Source organism: Larimichthys crocea, chromosome III (assembly GCF_000972845.2).
Source record: "Larimichthys crocea isolate SSNF chromosome III, L_crocea_2.0, whole genome shotgun sequence".
NCBI classification, from domain to species: Eukaryota; Metazoa; Chordata; class Actinopteri; family Sciaenidae; genus Larimichthys; species Larimichthys crocea.
Window position 1 is genome coordinate 12,382,967 of NC_040013.1, and position 18,242 is coordinate 12,401,208.

At 42.1% G+C, this 18,242-nt stretch overlaps 1 protein-coding gene across 6 annotated transcripts in view; it reads right to left on the reverse strand.

Moving 5' to 3' along the window:
* Positions 1–2,974: 2,974 nt before the first annotated feature.
* Positions 2,975–18,242, reverse strand: part of micu1 (mitochondrial calcium uptake 1) — a 31,048-nt gene continuing 15,780 nt past the window's right edge. For 2 of the 6 annotated variants that reach the window (XM_010730278.3, XM_010730270.3), the window contains 8 exons: positions 12,664–12,717; positions 11,873–11,987; positions 10,396–10,478; positions 9,798–9,998; positions 7,958–8,095; positions 6,388–6,496; positions 4,095–4,184; positions 2,975–3,883 (listed from right to left, as the gene is read on the reverse strand). In XM_010730278.3, the coding sequence (XP_010728580.1) occupies positions 3,720–3,883; positions 4,095–4,184; positions 6,388–6,496; positions 7,958–8,095; positions 9,798–9,998; positions 10,396–10,478; positions 11,873–11,987; positions 12,664–12,717 (954 nt within the window). In that variant the 3' untranslated portion in view covers positions 2,975–3,719. The remainder of the gene's footprint in view (positions 3,884–4,094; positions 4,185–6,387; positions 6,497–7,957; positions 8,096–9,797; positions 9,999–10,395; positions 10,479–11,872; positions 11,988–12,663; positions 12,718–18,242) is intronic. The other 4 variants (XM_010730299.3, XM_010730284.3, XM_010730308.3 and 1 more) reach the window with 2 other exon arrangements.

An 18,242-nucleotide genomic window follows, 5' to 3' on the forward strand; every position in this document is an offset into this window, starting at 1 on the left:
GCACATGGTAAATGGCCTAATGAAGCATGCACTCGCTGCGTTCAGCATGAAAGAGAGGTTTAATTCTTCTGCACACAGTATGTTTCATACAGCCTATGCACCTTTCTGTGCTTACTCATGGTGAGCAGTTTACTTTGGAGGGAGGTCTGCAGTCACTCCAAATATAACCTGTCTGTCAAAAGTTTGGTTTCAGTCTTCACATTGACAGCTCGTTGTGAGTGTGGCTTTATATGCTGCGTTCCAACAATTCAATGAATGACCTGTTAGAACAGTGCGGTTGGGCCCTACTAAGCAATTTTCACCCTCTGCAGAGTTTGTGTGTGCTCTCAAAGTTCCCATTAAGTCCAGAACAACCTGTCCTTCTTTGCTTGGAACAATGCAATTTGTATTAGGAATGCCAGCGTGTGAGCGCGATATTATGTAAAATAATAAAGCTCTGAAAACTTGACTCAGGATCTCACAACGTTTATAAAAGTAATAAAAGAATAATGCATGCATTTTAGGGCAGTGTCATTAATCCTACATGATCCTTGAGTCCAGTGTATTAACAGAAAACCTGAATTTGGGAACGAGTGACATAAACATTGACATAGCTTTGCAAAAAGTCACTGTTGCAAAGCCCCCAAGCAGCATTGTCAACACATTTCAACCTTCTTGGCTGCATTGGCTCAGAGACCCAGCAGCTCAAAGAGTAGTGTCAGCACTGCTCAAGCAGTATGAACTATCGGGGTTATGAGTATCCAAGAAAGAGGTTTTGTGATAACAGACTAAAATGCAACTACAACAACTCGTTTAACATATTTATATCACTTAAAACATGAACATTTATATATCTGATTGCATGTACAGTATATCTGAAATCTCCTCTTGTTAAATGTATTAATTATGTGAAAAAAACACTGAGGTGGGTCTTATCTCTTATTATTGTTTGTACATTGTCAGTGTGGCCTGCAGGGTGATTTTAGCCATGCGATATTTTCTGAGTAGGCGTATCAGCTCCACTTAGTTCTATATATTCTGCTGTGGAAGACAGAACTGTGAGAAAGATTTGATCTTTTTCTGAGGCTATTCAAAACTCGTTTTTTCTTCAAAGAAAGTTCACAAAACCCCTGGGTAACAGATGATGACTCCAATGCATGAGAATGTCAGCACGGTCCTGCTGTCAGTGGAACTCTATAAATAACTATTAAACAAACCAAGAATGCAGCTTTCAAACTAGTCCAACGTTTGTCCCATTTGATTAATTTACACTGGAAATTTAATATATTGCCAATATTTAGCTAGTTAACAGTTACATTGGTGAATTTGGGGGTTTGGAAAATCTTAAAACTAAAATACGTACAAAACAACATGGGTTTAAAAGGTGTACAAATCTCACAGCATCCATCAAAAAGGTTCTTTCATCAGTCACATTATGCCTTAAATTAAGGCATATTTTAATGGATGGATGTATTCAATGCATAACAACAGTACAGAACATCCGATAAGCTGTACAATAACTACAAGTTAGTGTTGGTGTCAAATGAGCAATTTAGATGGATTTTGAGCAGATTATTTCCTGTTATCTCATTCAGGAACTTTTTATACAATTCCCTGTTTTTGTTTTTCTTCCATTTTTAACGATCATAATTAACAGGCTTCTTCTGTTTGTTTTTGTTTTCTTCTCCTTGACATATGGGCTCTAGCTTGTGTTTATGTCTTTACCGTGTCCAACTTGAGAGATCTTAAATAATAATCTTAATTTTAAAAAGTAAAAATCCATCTAAGTTCCTTCAGAAAAAGGATTGAAATACTGAGATATGAGCCAACTCTAGATTTTTCTGCACCACTGTTCTGCTGCATGCAGCTAAAAACATAAAAAGAGAACTCTTTGTTATGTTTTTCACCTCTGCCCCTCAGACAGCCTGAATCCTCCACTGTACAGGCCCCTTCCCAACAGTAGTCTGAGAGTGTGCTTGCTTAAGGTTTACATGACTGAGCTGTTGAGAAGGAGGGTGGGGGGCTGCAGTACACCCACTGTGAAGCTGTTACTGGGCAATTTTCCTGTGCAGATGGAACTGTTGTTGAGAGACTTGATGCAGTTGGAGGCGATGATGTTGGCTGCATGTTAGAACTACAAAGTAACCTGGGCCACAAGTGTTTTGCTTTGCTGCTAAAAGTGTAGAAAAAAAAGTCACCAATCAATTGCAACAAAAATGTGTTTTTCATTTAACAGCATCCAAGCATGAACTGGTTTCATTTGCTGCTCTTCCGTTTTATATCACTGTTGCCCTAGTTATGGTAAAGGAAAACCACATATCTCAAACTGTGTTGCCTTCATTTCTAAAATTAAACTAAATAAATAAAATTAAACTGGACAGCCACTTGTTTGAAGGGCACATTGTAAAGTAGATACAATAGTGAGGATGAGGATTCTTTTGTTAAAAATCATTTTAAGATTCATGTGATTGTAATGCCAGACTTAAGCTTTGGAAAGAACACAGGTGAGGAATATTGATGAGAGGCCTTTCAACCTAATCTCCTGCCTAACCAATCACTCCTGAGTACCACTTCTGTCTGTCACAATGTGTGCAAGAGAGCAAACCAGCTTATTTCAGGCCAGTGCAGCAGTGTGTGTAGGAAGGGGCTGCAGGACAATCTTTTAATGGGCAGCAGAGGCCGAGGACCGCTCATCCTGTCCATTTCAATTAGACAAAACTGCTGACTGCTCACACACACACACCAATCTTTTTCTTCTCCTGGCACACAGTCAAAAGCCGGCCGCATACAATTAGCCGTGCATTTTTGCCTAAGAATGTTACACCCCATTTCATTACACATGACAAATGACTTCCATGGTGCCCCGTAGATTAGTCTCGCTAATCTCCCGCTGCACTTTTCTTAAGAATCAAAGAGTGAAAATGAGAACATGACAGGACAACAGTCCAGATTATAAGTCAAACAGAACAGTCGTTCATAAGTAAAGCCTAATCAGTTTTTCATTATTAAAAACATCTTTAATAGAGCATTTCTTTTACCATCCATCTTATATATAAAGTATTTCAGTGAGCAATAATAATTAGAAGAATACACACTTTGAACAGTACATTGTAGAGCAAGACAAGCATCATTGATCTTTTATGGAAAGAGAACGACGGTGTAAAGAGAGGGGCAGACCGAATGAAGAGGTGCTAACAAGATTACAGACTTCTGCTCTCTGCCCCGCCGAAGGAATAACTAAGGGTGTGTTGTTATAGTACAGACATGCTGCGGCGTTTATACAGCTGAAGGTCAAATAAGACTGATTCCACTTCTTGTCTCACCTTCTGCAGTTAAACGTGTTAAATGTGGATATAAAAGTGCAGTTTTTTAGCGTTTGACAGGTCGCCTGTTGACACTGCATTCCTCTACAGAATATGGCAAAAATAAAACATAGAAACTTTGTATATTTGAAAATATACAAAACACCCACAGTGCTTTGGACAGGCACACTAGAGAAGCCTTTCAGGACACACTGCGCTGTGTCAGCATGCTTCAGTCACTATTATTGACAGTTTGAACTATAGCGACATGCGTTAATGATCGATGATGCCCCTCAGAGCTGCAGTCCTAATGAGTTCATTGCATTTAAATGTCTATTTAAATTCTTGAGACCTGCTGAAAGAGTGTGTCTTTCTTCTTTTGTTGCTTTTCCCGTTGCCCTGCCTTTTCTCTCCTGCTCACATGTTGCCTTTCTGTCTTTATTGAGTCTTTGGCATGGCGAAGTCCCAGGCAGTATCCTGGGCACACTTCCACATGGCGCGCACCAGCCGGGTGAAGCCCATATCTTTGGGTTTCTCCAGCCCACGCATCAGCCGCTGCTTCATAATGGCTATGAACTCCTTATTACTAAGCTCCCCGTTCCCTAAGGAAGACAGACAGGGTGAAAGGAGGGAGGGAAGGAGGGAGGGAGGAGGTGGACAGGGGGAGAAAATGATGAAATAACAGAGGAAGAGTAAGTAAGAGGAGGAGATGGCTTGTATTTATTGAGGATTTCGACCTGTCAGAGGAGGCTTTATTTGCTTTCCATAAATATTTTGCAGGGAAGAACGGTGATGAAGCGGCAAGTTACTTACCGTCACAGTCGAACAGAGCGAACACCACGTCACACACGTGATCTGACAGCTCCACTTTGGCCACGGTGCGGGCCACCTGCTTCATGGTAACTGAGAGATAGAGGGAGGGAAGCACAGACAGAGATTCAACGTTTGCGGGATAGAGTAATAGAGGTGAGAGTCACACGAGCCAGCTCATAAATGGCCCATGTGGAGGACACTGTGTGCGAGCCAAACTGCTCGCGATCGATAGCAGGCAGGACTCCCATTTACCAGGGAGACTCTTATCTGATAGACACGAGAAAGAGTCAGAGAGAGAGACGGAGAGAGAAAGAGCCAGAGAGGGAGAGAGAGACAGGTGAGAGGAGGTGCAGACAGCATCAGGACATCCAGCTGAGAATGAGACTGGCTGGGAAGAATGAGGAAAAGGTGGAAGCAGGTTTCCTACACATACTTTTCAAACTTCTCTGTTGATTTTTTAGACCATATTTAGAATTGGAAGGCCAGCTCTGCAGAGCTGACGTACAAGGGTAGAGGCAGCTCTGCATATGAAAGTGCGTTCAGTCACGCACCATACGTCCTGCCTTGCTTTTTCACAACAACAAACTCGCTCTGGCCCACGTTCGAACACACAGTTGTGAATATTTTGGCTATGCTGGCTGCCTGCTCCAAACGCCATGAAAAACAGGCTTTAGAAAACAGAATAAATAATAAACAGAATTATTTTTTCCACAGATTACTACAAAAAGAATCCATACTTTTCTATACTGCGTAGGAACTCTGTGGAAGGCGGGAGGGGATGGGAAGGTGTAGAGAGTGAGAGAGGGAGGGAAAAAAAGTCTCAGGGTCATTTCAGAATAACACACAGATGATAAAGTGATTAAAAACGAGTCTGAACTGATATGATTGATCCTCAGACTTCACAGAGCACAAGTGGAGGAGCAAATGGAAGCAGAGGAGTATGAGAAAGAGGAGAGAGCTTGGATGAAAAGAAGAATGTCTGACTAAATCTCCCTGCAAATGGCAAGAGGAAAAAAAAAAACCCCAGCTGAATCATTCCATCAAGAATCTCATTAGTGGACTTCTTTTTCTACCTTTAAGAAAGACAATGTGCAGTTTCAGATATCGCACCCACACAGGAGAAACTGTACTGAAAGGATGTGAAATCATCAGAGTTTAGAGCCAAATGGAAAAGATGAAAAAAAAAAGGAAAGTGAGAGACAAAGATGTAAAAGACAAGACAGAAATACGAGAGCTCCTTTAGGCATGAAGAGTAGGAATATGGTTTTGCTGCACGGACGACGGGAGAGATAATTTGTGGACGTATGCCTGGCAGCTCTCCACAGACCCACTGCACCCTTCCACAACACAGACACACACACACAGACACACACACACACACAGACACACACACACACAGACACACACACACATAGAGGCTCGTTAGATATTGGGTGTAGACATTGAGATGAAACCACATGCTGGTACCTAAGGGTCGACCAAGCACTCCTTAAAGCAGCTGCTGAATACCGCTACTGAATCAGAACTAATGATGTGCTGACAGAAAACATATGGAGGCTTATTGAATATGTGAATCATAGCTATAAACAAGGAAAACATTGACTCATCAAACAAATGCCATATTATGAAAGCTACAGGTCTGCGCTGCCTGCGCCGCTCTCACATTAAACTTTCACTAAAGTTTCATTGTTCGGATCTGACAGACAAATGAATTCGGTAAAAAAACAAGTGTTGAGGAAAACAAAGGGAAAATAGATGAAGATAATTTAATGACTGGACACCTTTTCACAATTTGTCTTGTTGAATAACCATTGTAGACACATTTTGACTGTCTGACGTGATTAAACATTATAATTAAACTGAATTCATGATTCTATTTATGAAGATGAACTATGTACAGCCCAGTTCCAACGCTCCTCTCCCTCCCCCACTGACGATGCTGGCATGTGTCAGTGGGCATTAGTGGCCCGCACAATCAAGTGGGAAGTAATTTGTCATGTGTGCATGTTCGTGCTTCTTGGAATTTAAAGCATGCGCTCTCCTGCAGGCCTGGAGGAGGAGGCGGCAGATAAATGGATGGATGGACAAACGGATGACAAATGGCTGAGCAAGGACTGGGAGCAAAGCCAGGCAAAAAGAGATGTGGGAAGCAGATCTGGCTGGCTGAGTGTTAACAGCTCTGAGAGACAGTGAGAGACAGAGGATAAAAGTGACAACAGTTGAGTCTAAAGGGGAGTAATCAGGAGGAAAGAGTCAGAGCATGAGAGATGGAAAAGGGCAAATGTGGGTGTACCTTTATCTATGGAGGCTCCAGCCATGTGGTAGAAACTGAGCGCGGTGTCCACGTCGTTCACGTTCTTCAGGAAAGTGAAGAAATTCTCCACCTCTTCAAACGTGATGCCCTGCACAAGATGGGAAAATACATGTTTGACAAATCAGGAACAAATCCTTCCTGCAGTTTTACCTGAACCACTTGAACACTGCAGTCTTGTGAAAAATAAGCTAAATATTTTCATGACAGGCGCTGCAACTACACCAATGCCATTTTGGGAGCAACTCAGTCAGTGTGACACAAATGGAAAGACAGTGAGTGGATGAACAGTGTGCCCCATAGGGGAAAAGACACACATGCACATATTGAAAACAGATGCACAGACACACAGCTGCTACACTGCTGATGAGCCAATTTGCAAAGAAAAGTGAGCATCTGGTCTTAGGCGGTAAATAACACTTCTCTCCTTTACATTACAGGTTATGCCAAAGCTGAGAGACAGAGACCAAGACAGAAAGAGACAGACAGATAGACACACAGACAGACAGACAGACACAGAGAGAGAGAGAGATGCTTACTGCAGTTTAATTCCTTACTGGCAGCACCCAGCCATGTCTTTTTCTCATGCCTGGGAAGAACAGCAGCTTTCCTGCTTTCTGTCTCCCTTCCTCTGCTAATCACCACATTTAACCATCAAACTTGGCTTATCATAGCTCTGTCTGACATCTGTGGTGCTTTATTGTATATCAGCAAGCTATTATGTGACACTCACTCTAAAAAAAACAAAAAACAAGAAGGAAATAGGAGGTATTTTGCTGTGACACCTCTGGGGATAGGATATGCACGGGTGTAACTTCAGTCAGTTGACTGATGGGGCTCATTACAGTGAGACAGAACCAGCATGGAACCAAGGTTCATGCAAAGCGATGGAAACAGAAAGAAGGGAAAGGCTGTACTGAATTTGGCTTCAAGCTCTTTGGATCTTGAATGTTTGTACTTTTTTCTCCCGTCTGGTCTGTCCCAGTGGAGCTATTTTACTTGCTTAGAGCGATGTGGTGGTGTACAGTGAAAGACTGTGTTTCACCATTTTCTTATGTTGTAAGAAATCTTACATGACTGTGCTCAGTCTGAAGTAAACTAAACTGAATAAGGAGCTGTTGATTGATAAAATAGTAGACAAGGGGTTCAAAACCTTAAACAAACAACCGGTGTGAGGCTGTGGCACTGACTGAGAGAGGGCTTATTAAGAAACAAAGAGAGATCGACTAATTATGCTCTTCTGCCGAGCACTGTCTGCTCTGTATTTGGTCACCACAAACAGAGCTAATGGAAGGTAGAGAGAGTAAGTGCCTGTCAGGTGGATAACACCAGCCTCTGAATGTGCTGTCCTCTCCCAATGATGTATTATCTCTTATCCCCACTCTCACAATGTCCTGGGCACAATCTCCTTTTCCCTGGGGTACCCACTGTCTGTCAACCATCGCTGCATGTTGGCCAATTAGTTAAAACACTCACACACACCAGCAAATCTAGCACCATATATAACCACAGAGTACCAATCACTTATGTCAGAGTTATATCATGTATCTACCTGCGCATCTTTAAACATCTTCTTCAAGCCCTTCTGCATCTGCTTGAGTTTACGAGATTGGACGCCACTGTAGGCCAGCAGCATGCCTCCGAACTGTCTCTCGGTGATTCTGCCGTTCACAGGATCGTTCCTCTCGAACTGGAGATGAAGGGCAAGAGAACAACATGGTGAAGATTGAGTCCTATGCAAAGGGACAAACAAATCAATAGGAGGAGGACATGGGAAGATGGGAAACAGTAAATATTGGTGTCAGGCTTCAAGTTGAATCATGCTTACAGCTGGTATTAAATCTGCATGTGTATTTATTTATTTATTTTTTACAATGTCCTACTGGAGCATGACTTTACAGCAGTGGGCCTTGACTGTGTCAGATCAGTCCAGTCGATTTATGTCTGAGGCTGCTGCACGGCTCCCCTCCCTTCTATCTGAACGTGCCGACCTCTCAAAATGTTAATTTGTCCCACTTGCGAGAGGCAGCTCATGACTAAGCCAAAATTAAGCCTGGAGAGAATATTTCAGGGCAACCATAGAAGATCTACTTTTTGTGAGGTGAAGTCACATTAAACCTGCAAACGCTGATTTTGTTTTTTGGAACGGGTCATTGAGGCGGTAGAAACAAGCTGAGAGCACAACACTGACATGTGACACCTTTTAAGTTGATGTAGTGAACTCTTTCTGGTCTAGTCCAAGCCCTGAGGGAAATTTGTGGCTCTTTAGCTGCTTAAGTTGCTAACTGTGTCTGCTGTATGGTGCTAAGCAGACAGAGTACAGTTGGCTTTTCTCTGAAAACAGCTGTCTGCTTCTGCTGCTAGAAACAACACTATGAGACTATAAGTGTGAACGGTAAAGTTGCGGGATGGGCAGCTAAACAATGAGCAGAAACTGAGTACAAAGCTCAGAAAAGCCAGTAGGAGCTGTAGGACAGCTCTGGTTCTGGACATACAGGGTTGCTAAAGGGAGAAAATTGGTTTCCTTCCCCGCGTTTTGAAAATATATATTTTAGACTCTGAAACCAAACTGTAATTCATCAACAGGGAATATTATAGGAGTTAGAAAAACAAGGATAAGGGAAAATAACTGAGGAGGAGAAGTTCGAAACCCAGCAAAAAAGAAACAGCTACAGCAGGTGAAATATGGCCCAGGATGAGCTGCAAACTCAGCAAATAGAAAGAAGCGAGGGCAAGCATGTCAGAGGAAGACTTCAGGTATTGGATTGCATTACCACGATGTTAGTGTCAACCTTATCTGTGCTGTTATGATTTCTCTCTCTGAGCTTTATATTGTAACACACTCTTTCTGGCACGCGTTCAGACATGAGTCCTATTCTTGGAGCTTCAGATGACAGGTCCATTATGCCTCAATGCATCAGTTAGGCACTACCCACGCTGATTAAATAGATTAGAATAACTATATGCTCAACACTGATCAGTTGCTGTTACTGTAGAGGCAGGGGAGGAAATCTGGTGTCACTCTGAGGATCTTTTACTCTTAACTGTCACAGCTTTGAGAGTGACACTGACCGGTGCTGACAGACAATCCAAGCAGCACATTTGTCATTCTCTGCCCGTGTTTTCTTTTGTATTGTGAATAATGCTCACCTGTCACTGCCTCCTTGCTTCTCCCTGGCTCTTGGAGATTTTTTTGTTTATTTGTTTGTTTACTGGGAGACTAATTTACTTCCCCTGAGTTAGGAAGTTGTCAAGTCCCTGAATGGTTGCAGAGGAGACTAAGATTTACACTAAGCTGTAACATTTAAATTAATTTATTATGATTGTACACAATAGTACAGTAAATTAATCGATATATAATACTCTCCCTGTTCCTTTTCTTCTTCCATTACCTCAAGTTTGAGAACATCATGCTGCAGTTTCCTCTGAAACTCCAGGAAGCTACCGATGGTGAGTTTTCCCTTCAGGTCCTCTCCAAAGAAGTAGGTGGTGAGAGCAGAGCTGCAGCCGGCTGTCTTCAGGGTGTTTCCTGTGGTGGAGCGGTCGCGGTGTCGCATGCCCATACTGGTCTGGGAACGAATGATGCTCTGGACCTAAAGATGGAGGGGATCCCAAGTCAAATGTCATATTACAAAGCAGCTACATTTAAAAAGGACTTTGATTCATTCTCTTCTATCTACATAACACTATACATGTGATGCTGTATATCATAAACACCATCAGATCCAGTGGTAGACATACTGATATATGACAGAGTGCAGAGCACAGCACTTATCCCTCCAAGAAAATGTCACAGTGCTGCACATTAATGAAGGGACCTACATTTATTGCCTGTCACTGTGTGTTACTGCTTACTGTAATGCAATCAGGAGCTACTGTAGACATTAAAGCACAGCCTGCATGTGTGGGCTTGCTGTTTTAACCTTGTGTCTCCTCCAATATGTTGATTTTGCGCATATTTGTGTGGGTGACTGCCGATCACAGTCTAACCTGGTCAAACTCCTCCAGATCCACCTCTCCGTCACCGTTCAGATCAAACATCTTGAAGGCAATCTCAAAGTTCCTCTGGGGAGCTGGACACAAAAACACATTCAGAAATCAATACAACACCATATGAAAACATCATGTCACACTGAATCGACTCAGACAACAGCTAAAGAGTTCAATACTGAGTCGGTAAGTTATACATCGATTGTGCAATATCTTCAGCTTTCATCTTGGACCCCAGTGGTGGAACATGGGACGGTTTAGATGCTCTTTTTTGAGCCATCGGACTGCACAGTGATAACTACACTATCAGCCCCAACCTCTGCTCACAGAGGATGTGTCTATATGTGCCAATCTGAAATATAAAATTTGCACCAATGATATCTGAATTTGTATTTGCATACCTGTTTTTCCCCCCAGTCTGATTCTGTACAGCTGCCAAAGCTATTTCTGTACATAATATGCTAGTTAACATCCACTACACTATGACAACAAAGCTGCATTTACGGTGTTAGCACCCACTGTCTAATGCCAGAACTAACAAAAATTGGAAATGGTTGAACAAACAGTACCTCCATCTAGAGTTTTACACAGCTCCTTTAATAAATGTGAACATGTTGACATTTCCTTCCAACAATTTGCACAAATTAGTAGATTCCTATGGCCCTCTGTCGACTGCATATCAGCCAGTATATAGATACATGTTTACATTTATTATTATTTTTTATTTATTTTTATACCGTTTTATACCCTTATTGCTTTCTATTTTAAGACTGTGACATTCAGACTCTATTTTTTTTTACTACTGTAGTCTGTATAACCATTTCCAGCTTTAACCACCCAACTGCTTTAAGTGAAATATTAAAGATTAATCTTGTCTTGTCTAAGGATTCACACTGTATAAAGCAGTAAATATGCACCACCATAAGGCCTGTTACATGTCCTCCTTTGAACTATTTTTGTGGTTGTGTTAAATGGTTTGAAACCAAGCATAAGGCGTACTGCCCATCTGCTTAAAAATGACTTGTCCTTGAGAACTTCCCCAGAGATTTTCTCCATATGAACGGATTATGATAAATGGTTGGGCTAAGCTGGGGAATAAAAGTTTACTACAGGAAGGAGCCGCAGCTTCATTTTCATTACCATGATCTTTGACACATTCAGAAATGGTGCATTAATCGACTCCCTGTTACCGCCATCAATGATTGATGCAGCTAAAACAAACTTGGTCTGTGAAACACAACATCTCGAAGGCAGCTAGCTTGGTTGAGGCACATTAATAACTTTGACAGACCTGAAGATCATACTACTAAAGACTTGTAGCCAGGTTAATAATATCATTAGAAAATGTATTTCCTTTTCACTTCCTGGCTTTACTGACGCAGTAAGAAAGCAGAAGACAGAGAAGACACAGAAGAGATCTGTGATTAGTGTTTAAGATTTTAAGGCAGTCAGATGTACAGTTCAACTATGTACTTACTGGACAGCACAGTGGTGAGGAAGATGTAGTCGGAGAAGGAGATAAGGCCACATTCTCCCAGTGTGTAAAATATGCTGTCCTCATCTGCAAACTTCTCTCTCTCCTGGGCGATCTTCTGCTCATCCAGGTCAGGAAAAAAAAACAAGGGAAGTTATATTAAAAACATTTCACATGATTCAGCACAAGCCTTATAGCCTTTACAGCTGCCCCAGGTGTGGCTCTGTGTGTGTGAAAGCAAGTGTGTGTGTCTGTGGGTGAAGCTCAATCAGAGAACACAGAGATGCATACACATACTGTACTTACACACACACACATTAAAAATAACACCGGTGCATAAAGATAACAATGGACAGACGGTTTGTCACAATAACAATCATGCAAATGCTGCATACACATGAAGCCGTACAGGCAGGTGAGGCGATAGTGATGAACAATTAGTCTGTGGTCAGTTCGAGTACTTATCCACCAGAGGCTGTACTCACAGTGTGAAACACAAAGAGGGAAAACATCACGAGAGACTGTAGCACAAACACACACTATTGATTAACCATATCTGTAACACAATCCAAATATATTAATCATTATAAAGCGACTTTAGCTCTCTCTCTCTCACACACACAAACGCAGTTTACTGACAGCTTTCTCCTGTTAGCATGTGTATACTCACAGCATTGCATGAAAGTGCGACTTAACCACATGCACACAACACACTCAGTGATAGAGACTTAAAAGACAGTATCCCACAAGTAGGACACTCCACTAAACAGAGTGGACAGACGGACAGAGCATGCCTTGAAGAAGGTTGGTGGCCGGGCCACTCTGAGCCCACTTGGAGTTACCTCCGTCTGTAAGAGGTCCAATTCAGAAGAGGAGGAAGGAGGAGGAACAACAGTTAGAGAACAGTGGGGCCTCTGCTGTCTTTAGCAGGGCCTTCAAAGACAAAAACACGCATGTGCATTCATGTTGTCACACACACACAAACAAACAAAAAACATCTTGCTCAGAACAAGATAATTGGGGGATACCACTCAAATTAAGAATTCAAATAGGTCTTGTCATCTCTACAGTCTGTAATTAATGTTTGCATGAACAACAATGCCTGCCAAAACTGGAAAGAAACAAGAAAGCCAAGACTCATATCCCTAAAATGTATCCCTATTGTCACCACAGCTGTATGCTCAGTGGACATTGCAAATCAATAATTATTCCCTCCTGTGAAGCAAATGGACTTAAACTGATTGGGAAAAAACATATCTGAATTTAAAATTTGGTGGCATCCCCTTTAACAGTATAACATGATCAAATTCTTTCAAATTCTTCCCCCGTACACCGACTCCCTCCTCATGAGATACACTCTGTGTAATGGCTCCTAAAAATACAACTGGTATAAGCTTATGAAGTGTATCACTATCCCTGATTTGTGCCTATCTTGACTGTTAACGTCAGTGATGCAAATATAGAAAATAGTGGTTTCTACTGTCACATTTATTATTGATGATATCTACATTTACAGTATAAGGGAGAAGGGAGTGGGAGAGAGAGAGAGAGGTGAGAGAGAGAAAAGTTATTTTTAGAGCAGTGCTACTAGGTTGCGAGAAAGAGACACAGTGAGAGATAGCAAAAGTATATTTTTTTTACTCATGGAAGATTTGGAGGCTTTCAGGTGTTTGCAAGTGTGAGTGATTATTAGAAAGGTATGTAGACAGGTATGATCATGTGAAAAGAGTATAGGGAGAAAGGGTGGGTGAGAGTAAAAGAGGTTGGTATCAGGCTCTGAATTTGGAACGATGACACACAGAGTAAGCCTTCTAGGCCTGCAGTGAACCAGAATCCGAATGCCAGTCGACAAAACAGAAAACAAAACACACAAACAGCTGCAGAAGTGTGTGCGTTCCAATGGGGAAGCACGCACTCACGACCATACAGAGAGCTACGCACATTAGAGATACAAACGCACTGGGCCTCATTATGATGATCAGCACATTATGCATAATAACTCACTTTTTATCGTGTCCTGAGTCAAGGACAAAAACACCCCGGCAGAATAGACAAAAAATAGGTCTAACTGTAACGGCCAAAGAAGTGGAACCAAACCTCACATTCGGCTCTCAGATTGTGCAGAGGCATACTAGCCAATAAACACACAAACGCAGAGCTACTCTGACGCAGCCTGTGTCCCAGTAAGGAGAGAAGACAATCTCCTCTTTTATTATCCAGACTTCACTGCTGAGCTGACAATATAACTTTCACTCTTTTGCTCTCTCTCTCACATACACAATGTGCTATAACACTGTACACCTCTCCCAACAAATGTATGAGGCAACACTGTGTGCTCTCTCAAGCAGACACAGAGGTATGGCAAGTGTGTATATCAAGCTGCGCTGTGGGATTTATCTTGGCTTTTTAAGCCTTTCTCTGTGAGGCTTGTGATTCTGCTGTGAGATCATGTCCTATCTTCATCCTCCATCTTTCTGTTACTGGTAAAACCCTCACCTTCCCACTAAAGTTCAACTGTAAAAAAATGGATATACTGTATAATTCAGAGAAATAGTTATCCACCTATTAGGTTACTTCCCCAGGCAGACTCATCTCTTTAGTATTTCATCAGTTTTGATTCATCAACCCAGGGAGCATTACGTCCATAAAACATGCTGCTGCAGTCACTAATAAGATCCCTACTACACTGGAGTCTGTATTTAATGCTCATAGTAGGTTTTTCCCAAAGCAGTGATCTTCAAATGACTGTAATCCTAATTGCTGCAGCACTCAAGTTAATTAACAGCTAACGCCTCATCTGTCAGTGTGCGTGTCTGTTGATCAGTGTCAACTTCATAGCTGTCTGTGTGCATGTTCCTTTTTAAATCTCTGCCTTGAGCCTGCTCATGTGTTCCTATGTCTGCCGGTATGTGTCAGCTACGCTGGGAAAACTTCCATGGGCTGCATCCAGACGACAGACTGAACAAACCCACTAGCATGTGAGCTGATGCAGAAACACTGTACTGACAGAGCTGCCGGCAAGATGGCCCTGGCGGCAGGACAGTCAAATGTACTTCTGTCATATACACACATAGGCGGGGTTAAGAGTTTGGTCAGGACTAATCTCTCCAGTGCACCAGGCTACAGAACAGCCCTGATAGCTGCTATGGCCAAATTTCAACTTGCCCAAGCTTAAAGAGTCCAACAAATGAGTCCCATGCAAGTCAAGCACAGCTAGAGGCATGAATGCAAACACGGCTGGATCTCTTCCTGCTCATTTCACATGAGTGCCTAAGAAATACTTTCTAATTGCACCACTGAAAACTGACTTAAAACTTGGACTGCATAAAAAGGTCTTTTCACATTTCATTGTTACATCTTGGGGAATTATATGCCTGTAGCAACACATTTATTTATTTATTTATTTATTTATATAATGATCAAAGCTTCTATAAATGATCTCCATTCTTTTACTTTCAAACATATAAAGAATATCTTTACATGGCATTTAATTATATCACAGCTGTGGCATATATTTCTGAACTGTTGGTGATGGTTATTGAGAAACATAATTTAATACACTATACTGCAGTCTTCTAACATGGACGTTTGGATACCAGAAATATGTCATGTACCACCCATCCATTTTGTGCTAGCATCACACTTGTTATTTACACCAGCATTTTGTGTGGCTATGCGCTTGGCTCAGGAGTTGATGTCAGCTCAGATTTGGCCCTCTCCAATACCAACTGTACCAACTGCAGTGCTTTATTACTAATTAGATCTGTGACCCTGTCCAACACTGCAGCAACAGAAACCTCAAAAGGAAGAGAGAGGAAAAGAGGGAAGCAGATGATGAAATAACTGGATGTAGTTTGTGTTAAAGCTTTAAAAATATATTTATCACAACACAGATATATGTTTTTTCTTAGATAATGTCATATGACTGTGTTGTCTGCATGGTCTCTTCTGAGTGCCACAACAAAGAGATGAATTTATGGGTCCAGGCTGAGACCTGCCACTGAAGATGAAAAGCTCATCCTGCAAATAGAGGAAATCTGCCCCTACTCTCTTTGTCAACGCATTCATGTTTGTAGTGAGTGTGTGTGTACTTGAATGATGTCTGTCCCAGAGCGACCTCTCATCTTTTGTACAGGTAAGTTTCAAAAGAACTGGGCACAGTGTAGCGCTACACCAGCAGGGATATGCTGATTAAAAAAAAGAGAGATGTACAGTGTGATGGACAGACAGTGGTGGGGGCGAGATTAATGCATTAAATATGGATCAGTACCTTTATGCTGCTTTGTGTGATGATGGCTCTGGGGTCACTTTGGCAGGTACAATGAAAAATGTGATTTTCAGAGTAGGGGGAATTTAGGATGACCAACTTGAAAGTAAAGTCATCCTGGGTCTGAGCCTGAGAGGTCTTATCATGCCTACAGTCCAAGCCTCCCCAAAAAAAGAAAACCACACACACTACACGATTCCTTGCTAGGTACCTGAACACCACAGACAATCAGAGAGGGCAAGAGTAATATTTTCTCCTCGTTTATGATGCTACCTTGGGACCAAAACACCACCGTTTGTAGGTGAGCCGGTGGGTGTGTGGGTGGAGAGAACACTAATGTATTAGCTTTCCACCTCTAGTCCCAGGGGTAACTGCAAAGCAGGTGTACTGTTAATAACTCATAATTATTCTGGGAGCACAATCAGAATAATGGACCCTGATGTGGAACGCTCAATAAACAAATTTTGGTCGCTGAGGAATAGCAGCTGTCCCACAAGAGGGGAGGGGGAGCCGAATTAGCTGACACGACAACCCAACCTCAACTACTGTAGAATAGGAGAGGAGATACAGAAAGATTAAGTGTGTGTGTGAGCTTTTATAGAGATGAAAATTGGTAGAGAAGGCAAAGAAAGCAGGTGAGAAGACAGTGTTAGAAGCTGGAGGAATAGAGCAGCGATAGTCTGAACAGCATCCCCTGGGAGCTTCCTGTGAAATCAGAAAGAGGAAAAATGACAACAGTTGGTGTGACAAGAGGCTTGTTTCCATTGGAGCAGCCCCCCTTTCACACTGCCTCTGAGTGACAGGTGTCCATTCTCTGTCGTAGCAGCAGGTCACGCGGCAGAGGCTGTGGCTTTACATACATAGAGGGCCACGGCATAGAGGAACATTTTAAATACATTTTAGTTGTACAGAGTAAGTCCTGCCTTCTAAACCATGCTCTACAGAAATCATGCAGCACTGACATCTGGACAATCCAGAGGATGGATTTGTGAAGGTTATCAAGCACATCAATACAGCCTCGATGTTAGCTAACAAGAGTCTTTTTCTGGGCCCAAAACCACCCTGTGATGCCACCATGCACAGAGAGGGGGCGCCACCACCAGCTACTTTCTCCATGAGACACAGGCAATAGAGCAGTGCATGCTTGGGGGGAAAAAGGCTAGAGTGCCAAAGCGTGTGGTAAGCTAGAGCTGATGCTTCTTAGAAGAAAAGAAAGTAGAGAAGATTTATAAAGCAAGACGGAGGGAGTGCAGGGGAACAGCGATGCTATGATTTGGCATTGACCAATTATGAATCTTTATGAATGACTCATATTAGCTGCGCTCTGCATCTCAGCTCTGTAAGACTGCAAATTTGACTATAAATGTATTTGAACTTTACTTTTAGGCACTGACTAGCGCGTAAATTATGTAGCAGTGCTGCAGCGTTTAATAATCCCTGTAGAGGCAAAATATAAAGTCTTCAATTTCAATAATTCAGCAGGCAGATGGGGTGGTGGTGGGGGTAGCATGGCACGCAGCTGCCTCCAACAAGCTATACAAAGGGCACCGGGGAGGTCTCCAACACAACGTCCAAAAACAATACAGAGTTTGAGTTTGGATATTTGATACACATGCACACACACACAAATGGGTGCGTACCTGCTTCGGTTTCTGACACTCCCCATCTTAATAAAAAGGTGTACAGGTCGTAACCTGCCCTTTGCTACGCTTGGCTTTTCATCATGTCATCCTGACTGAAGGAGGCATTCAGATGTGCTTAAAGGCCAAATCATTTAGTAGACAAAGCTTATAGGTCAAAGCTCATTTATCTATACATACCGACATAAATGTGTATAACAGAACATTTGAATCACAAAAGGTTTCTCAGATGAAAAGAGGACTAACAAGGAGCATGTAAATGCTAAAATGAACAAAGTCATACACATTTATGCAAGTAATATAAGCAACTTGTGTGTCCTGATATATGAAATTAACAGATACGGCAAAGGTGATGAACACCACAGCAAGAAGGAGAGTGGTGTTGCCTCCACTGAGCTTGTTATTTTCCATATTAGGACATCTCAGAGTGATTATACCATGGACCACTTTCCATCAACGGTCTCGA